Genomic DNA, 7769 nt, shown 5'->3' with positions numbered 1-7769 from the left:
CTGCCCCGCTCCCCCCCCCGAGGGCAGCTACGGGAGGGCTGGTCGGCCTCCTGGGCGGGCGGCACCCCACCGGATCCGCCTCTCCGCCTGGGGCCGGGCGCCGAGCACCCTCCCCGCCCCGCGCTGAGGCGAGGGGCTGCCCGCGGCGCCGGGGCCACACAAAGCGGCGGGCGGCGGCTCCTTTCCCGCCGCCCGTCAGGCGGCAGCTGCCCTTGCCTCCGCCCCGCCGCCGGGCTCGGGGGTGGCCGGGAGGCGCGGGGCAGCCCCGCGGCGCCGACGATGGAGCCACCGGTGCCGCCGCCTCAGGAGCAGCCGCCGCGCCCTCGCTCCCACACGGTCACCACCACCAGCAGCTCCTTCACCGCCAACCTGTCGGCCAGCTCCAGCACCCTCGCCTACGACAGGGAGTTCCTGCGGACCCTGCCCGGGCTTCTCATGGTGGCCGAGATCGTGAGTGACCCCGGGCAGGCGGCGGCCATGGAGGAGCCGGGCCGGGGGATGCGCGGAGGGGCTCTGCGGAGGGGCGGGGGAGCGTCGGCCCGGCACGGGGCGCTCAGCAGGTTTTCGGGTCACCGCTGTGGAGAGTTCCCGGTGTGGTTCGGAGGTTGGGCGGTTTCCCCTCAGTTCATCACCTGATGCGGCTTCGATGGGTCCGTACCGGCAGGTGAAGCGGAGGGAAGGGCTTGGAAACAAAGACGGGGGGGCACAGCGCTCCCGCCTCGAAACTATCGACAAATGCAAAAGTTAATACAGGGCACATGCGGTCTTTTTAGTCTCCCGCAGTGTTTGCGGTATCATCGCCTCCCTTAGTGGAAAAATGAGTTTTGGCAGATCGGGAACTGATTTTTGGAGGCTTTTCTTTAACTACATTGGTTGTATATGCTTCATACTTTATAGCATACAGATAACTGTGATGTGAGAGTTAATTAGGCAACTTATCTTCATTTTGTAGGTCAATAAAACATAGTTTTCTTATGCTCTTAGTGATTAGATACACCTGTGCAGAGCGGGATATGAACTAACACCTTTTGGTTTTGGTAGTGATTTTATTTCTTGCAGGTACTTTATAAGGTGTAAAGAATGTACAGACGGTCAGGCAGTATGGGGTTTAGTTACTTGTCTTAGTGGTAGGCAGTGAACAACACAACGCTGGGGTCCCTCTGCAGGCCTGCCTACTCTCGGTGTCTTAAGCAATAGATACTCAGCATCTCTGCTTAAAAATAACGCGTTTCTTTTACGTCTGCTCATCTACACTATTAATATTAAGGAACTTAAAAAGCTGGTTGTCCCAACTTATCTTTTGAGTTTTCTGTGTGATGTTTTTGCTTTGATGATGCTGGAAGGATTAACTTATCTAACCAGATTCATGTTCAAGGCTTGAAAACGTGCTTTACCAGAGCAGTGGAATAACTGTTGGTTTTGCTGACTTCAGAGTTAAAATAACCAAGCGAAGCTTCAGGCTGATGTGCGGTGTAGGACCTCTGGCAGGAACAGTGCCGTCGGTCGGAGAGAGGATGCGCATTAAGATGCCAGCTGCTGTGCGGGCAAGTAGTGGTGAGAGTGTGAAGTCAGAGCCTGCTACCAGCTGGTACCTTGTATGCCAGCGTGGTTGGGAATTCTGGCGATCTTTAGTAGGAAAGTGATTGTAGGCTTGTTTCAGTTGTTAAATACAGGGGATGCTTCACTGTCAGAGTTGTGGTAGATCTGTGAATAAAGACGACAGTTTTTGAAAGAAAAGCTGCTTTCTTTTCCACTCTTTTTCAGTTACTAATTACGACAGAATTATGAACCTTTCTTGTACTCTATCTGAAGAGTGATCCCACTCTAGATTGCTAGAGGTGCCCAAGGCTTTTCCCAAGCCCTGCTGGAATGTCGTATATTCAGCCTGGCTGCGAACACTGCATCAGCTGCACTTACATTGAGCTACATAGCCACAGGGCATGGACAGGCTCTTGCTTACTCTTTGTTGGAAGTGTGATTTCTAGTTTGTGTTGACAGGTGATGATATTTGTGTAGCTTACCTTTCTAAACAGAGTGATGATGGTTTTTAGGGGAACTTTGTTTCCAATCAGCCATTCCTGACTCCTGGAATAATTATAAAATGATTCTTCAGCCACCATTTTGAGATGCTTGAGTCCATTAATATTGGCATTTAGAGCCAGCTTTGGTTTAAGTTTCATAAGTACTTGAGAACACTTTTACCAACTTCAGAAAGAACCTCAACGCTACCTGACTTTGTAGGCTAGTGTAGAGTTGTGTCCGCACTACAGGGTTCCACGTATGTGTTTTTATTGATCAACAATGTGAAGATGTGCAGTTCCTGGCCAACTCAAAGGAGCCAACAGAAGTCTCTAATGTAGATGAACTTACACTGGCTTGTGATGATATATTTGAGAGAATGGAGGACAGTTTTAATACAAAGTTGAAAGTAATAAGGCAGGTTCTACAGAAGTAGAGTATTGCTAGATACTGCCTTTGAGGAAATACTTCTGGTTCTTAACCCCACTTAGTTTAAAGCAGGTAGAGTAGCTGTTCTTCTGTGAAATTAAGGAAAAGAAAAATGTATTAGTGAATACCTTGATATGGAATTAACTGAAATAAAACCAGTTATTAAAAACAAATAAGTGAGTTTATGTGTGTGTGTGTGTGTTTGTATATATATGTTTGGCATTGGTTTTTGGTCAAACCTTTTTCACCAGTTCTGTATGTTCTTTTTTTTCTGAGAGAAAATGTGCTTTAAGAGAGCATGACTAGCTTTACACAAGATCTCTATTTCAAAATTGGCTGTGCATATTCAGCAATAATGGAGGTGTGTACCCACAATCAGTCAGTTCCTGCCTGTTCTGATCATCCTATGTATATATAAAAGTTGTGGCTTGCTTGCACAGATTGGCTCTTCAGGATATTTGTGACCCTCAGTACTGATCCCCCAGCTCACAGCACGATCCTTCTGCTAAGGATTTGCAAACCTGTAAATGGGACAAACTGGTATGTGTGTCTGTATTTCAGTCTCAGGAGTTTGCAGCCTGATAGATCATTTTCAGTCTAAGCACCAAGCTCTGAAGTGCAGCAGCTGTGGTAAGAGCATACCTTTGCTTCTGCTGCCCCTGCTCTGGAGACAGCTGTGAGATGGACAGGGAAGAGGACTGTTATTAGTAGTATCTGTTATCACTGCAGCTACTCATCTGCCAGACCCCGTGTTCATTAGGATACTATGTTGAAGCTAAGCTAGGGGTGTTAACAACAGCGCTAAATGTTCTGAGAGTTTGTACTGTGGGGCTCCATAAATATTTGGTTATTGCTGCTGTCAGTCAGCGACGTGCATGCACCAAGATGAGTGCAGTCTGTGACTCCTGGCTCTGAAACTGGAGTTCTCTGTGTAGGCAAAGGGCAGATCTGTGTTATTCTTCAGCCAAAGAGAATGGAAAAGCACAAAGTTACCAAATAAATTAAATCTTTCAGTCCCTTAAATGAAGGATCTTGATCAGGTTTTGCTCTTACCTCCCTAATTTGGGTGCTGTGAAGATGAATTAACTGCTGCGTGGATTTCCATGTGCGCTGGTAACCAGCCTACTTCTGCACTGAGGCTGTGGTTTAATGACACAGTAAATTCAGCTTAACGGCTCCTACTAAGAGATTCTTTGCAATGCGGCAAAACACTGGTCTGCTATTAACTCAGTCTGCTGTTTCCAATTTGTTCAAAATGAGTTAGCTTTATAAAGACTGGTTTTATGATGGATCAGGTATCTGTCCTTTACGTAGCTGCTTTAAAGCCAGCATAAATCTGGGATTAGGTTGACTGTGCATATTCAGCAGTAATGGAGTCATGTACCCAAACCTGGTTCAGCTTAATTTTGTAGTGCTGTTTGGTCTAGCACTGCACACATCTAGTATGAATGAACACAGAACTGCAGCCTGAAGTGTAGGCTAAATTACCTGGTGCTGACAGATTTCCATTGCCTTCTACATTTGCCTCCGTGACCAGAGAGCTTGCAAGGTTTCCTGCCACTCACTGGGAAAGAACTGGGGTCAGTTTATTTTCAGTGCAAAGAGCAAAATAGAAAATGCCACTGGATTTCTGAGAGGCCTTTGGGAACTGGCATAAAACACAGCTTTGGTGCGTGGAAGCTTATCCAAATTACTTACATACAGAAGTAATGATGCTTGCTGAACAGGGCAGGGGCTTCTGAGTCGGGAGATTTGGATTCACTGGCCTTACTTGGCCAGTGACTATTGACAATTAATTTATCTGCATCTCTCTAACTTCTCTGAATGACTGCTCCGTTCATGGAATATGGATACAAATCTTTGTAAGGCACACTGAGATCTGTTGGTGAAAAGTAGTATATAAGACATAAGCGGTGTTACGTAAAGTCTTTAATTCAAATGTTGATCACCTGAGTTGACACTGCAGTAAAAATACATCCTATAGAAGATAATTGATACTTATAGCGTAACCCCCCCCCCCAGGAGGATTTATAGTTTCAAAAGAAGCAAGTATAGCAATTTCCAGAGATGTCTTTTGAGTTTCTTTTCTGTACAATGATGGCCCAGAAAGACTATATATTTGTCGTCCTGGGAATTTTAGGGCCAAGATAAATGATGGCTAGTGATACCTTCTCAGAGCTTTAAGTCAACTTCTCAAGTCAAGCATTATGGATCACTTTGGAGAAGTGGAGAGTTTTGTGGTTGCTATGGATGTAGTTATAAAAATATTTACTTTCTAGCACGATGACATTGATTCCTTCAGATTGTTTCTTCACACCAGTGTGTTGCTAGATACAGTCTCTCATAAAACTTGCCCTGCTAATTTTAAGGCTTGTGATGGCTATTTGTCCTTAACAAAAACAAATACTACATAGCTTGGAAAGGTTTGGAAGGTTGTTACACTGCTGCTGCAAGTGAGGTCTTGTGACGGTATAAATTTTAGTAAATTGTAATTACAGTTGTATTTCTTTGTGCTAGTCTATGCAGATTATTCTTTGAGTGAAATGCCCAGAGTAAGATAAGTACTTGAAATAGAAGCCTGATAGGAGGTTATTTACATTATTGGCATCACATAAAATTATGGTTCAAATTTACATTTCTGGACAATAATTTTGATCACTTTCATTATTCTTCAAATGTAAGACCTTTGAAGGCTTAATTCAGAAAAGAAATCTTGTTGAATTTGTTTATTCTAGTGGAGTGGTGAGCCTTGGCATGTTAAATAGATATTGAAAGTTATGTCAGATTTAAGATATTGAGGTTACCAAAACCAGAACAACTGGACATGTCCAAATGTTTGTTCAATAGGCTTTTCCCCCCTTTTTTTTCCTCTAAGAGATACATCAAAATCTTCTACAGATATTCAGGTTTTGAATTAAGTCAGCAATAAAATCATATAAATGTGAAGAAAAACAGAAGTAATACAGTGGGACCATCTACTGTGAAAAAGCTAAAAGACAAAAATTGTACTTAATTTTTTAAAGCTCTCCTTGCATTTAGTTTTTTCTTTTAGTCTTATACCCTCTCTGACTGCAGTTCAGAGTTTTGTGTATAGATGCCATGCTCCTCCTGCACCCCCAGTTCTTGGAATAGCCCTCAGAAACACAGAGGGAATTTCATAAAGCCCCTTTCCTCACCTGAGTAGCAGCAAGACTTTCTCTGCTATCAGGAACCATAGAGATTTTTTCTTTTTGTTTTCTTCTTATAATGCAATTTTTACTGCAGTCACAGCGTGTCTGCTTGCATGTGGTTGACAACACTGAGGCACCTTCTGATGTGTTGAACAAATGCTTTGCCTGGAGGAGATGTACGTAAGCATGGTCTTAAAATTATTCACTTTGAATTACTGAGTGCAAAAAAGTATCCTGTACTAGTCAGTCACTTCATCCAGTAGCTTCATCTTCCTGTGCATGGGTAAGAAAACACACAATATAAAGTCTAAGCGCTCTCCTTTGCTCTTGATCAGACAAAACTCTCACTAAAGTCAAGTTTCAGTTCTCCCTTTCATAGGTGCTGTTGTTCCCCTTAGTGTAACTGTCCTTAGTGTAGTGGATACACACATCTATATGATTTCCATCTTCCTCTAGGATCGTATCGTTGTTTAAAGTTCTGTTTCCTTAAAGGTCTTTGGTTTCCTGGACAAGATCAGGGTGTTTCCTTAGGAAGAGAGAACCGTTTGGGGGACACACAAGAAAACAGAAGCTTTGGAAAGTGTTGTCTGGAACGTGCTCCATGTGCAGATAGAAACAGTATTAGGACTGACATGGTAAGAGGGTGAAAATGCCTCTCAAATTGAATGCAGATATTTTACAAAAGGTCAAAAATGCAAAATATTCTCAATACCTCGAGGTTAAGGCGGAATATGTATGAAATGTCATTATCTCTTTATGAGAAGAATGCTTTAAAGACATACTTAAATATCAGCTTTGTTCTTTTATATATATATATATATATATATAAAATGTATGTATGTATTTTTTAGCTTAGTTTTTCTTTTGGATAAAGTACATATTGGAACAGCGTGATATTTCTGCATTTGTTCCTGTTTCAATTCCACAAAAGCAGTAGAAAGTGTGTCCTTGCAGAGAGGACCAAGCCCTCTTTGCTGGGGTCAAACAGCAAATAGATTTTAGCATTCATCAGACCGTTGGCAAGGTAGTTCTGTTCATGTGGCCTGAGCCAGTTCCTGTGGAAGCTGCTGGCACCAATTCACCTGCCTTTGAAAGGAGCAGCTCAGGTATAAGACTGGTAAAACTCCAGTGAAGGAGGGACTGAGTAAGGAAAGAATCAAGTCACTGCTTTCAGTGGGAGCTGGATCTGATCCAAGGAAGGCTTGGTGTTATGCTTAAGTTAGTGAACTGAAAGAGGCAGGGGTCTTGGTTCCGCATTCATTAATACTGGATTCAGGCTTTACCAGATGACTTCGCTACACAGACTTGGATCAGTCCTGGGCGTGACTGCATTTTTGCCAAGTTAGACCACAATATTGAGTGTTTACACTATTTGTTTTTGCAAGGTATGGGTGTGCAGATGCAACCTGATGCAACCACAAGTTTGCTGAGACAAAAATCTTCAAAACAAAACAAAAACACTTTCAACAAATTGGTATCATTAGAGGGATGCTGTCCCAGCAGTTTTTTGTGGGCAGCCACAATGTTTCTGGTGCAATGAGAGATGCACTAAAATCAGATTTAGAACTGAGGTGAACTAAGTAAGCATGGTAATAATCAGCAAGATATTGTCAGTCTTTGGATATATCATAATCTAGTTACAAAGAATAAATATATTGAAGAATCTCAGGTAGGACTGGAAAGAGGCCATGTGAGGAAAGCAGCCTCTCTGATCATACTCTGGTAATTGCTGTTTGTGTTTAGCTGATGGCCTGATGTGCACAACTTGAAAGGAAACCTGTCAAGAACCTCTGCTTCATACCTGAAAACAAGACAGGTTTGTATCATCAACTTCAAATGTGACTGCTATGTCCAGGCCTGGATTTAAATATATTCAAGGTGACACTGTTTCACACAGAATCCATTTATTTAGCCTGGAAGCTGTGCAGCCACTGACAAGGTCCCTTTTTTTTTTCCTTTGTATGTGTGTATAGTGATTACATGAAAGAGTCCCTTTAATATGTATTTTAGCAGCATTTGCTCTCTTCATTCAACAGTAGTGCTATTCCCAAGGCTGCAGCCCCTGCAGCAGGTAATAGCTGAACATGGCAGCGCAGTTTTGAGAGAAGTATGAGGAACCATAGGAGAAACTTAAAAATGGAGACATGGAGA

At 43.2% G+C, this 7769-nt stretch overlaps 1 protein-coding gene across 2 annotated transcripts in view; it reads left to right on the top strand.

Moving 5' to 3' along the window:
* The first annotated feature begins 215 nt into the window (after positions 1-215).
* The window catches only part of CMTM8 (CKLF like MARVEL transmembrane domain containing 8), a 37211-nt gene continuing 29657 nt past the window's right edge, over positions 216-7769 (top strand). For both annotated transcript variants that reach the window (XM_050891830.1, XM_050891829.1), the window contains exon 1: positions 216-450. In XM_050891830.1, coding sequence (XP_050747787.1) covers positions 280-450 — 171 coding nt within the window. In that variant the 5' untranslated portion in view covers positions 216-279. The remainder of the gene's footprint in view (positions 451-7769) is intronic.

Source organism: Gymnogyps californianus, chromosome 2 (genome assembly GCF_018139145.2).
Source record: "Gymnogyps californianus isolate 813 chromosome 2, ASM1813914v2, whole genome shotgun sequence".
Classification (NCBI taxonomy): domain Eukaryota; kingdom Metazoa; phylum Chordata; class Aves; order Accipitriformes; family Cathartidae; genus Gymnogyps; species Gymnogyps californianus.
Note: the sequence above shows the minus strand (reverse complement) of the source record. Positions and strands in the feature narration are given on the sequence as shown.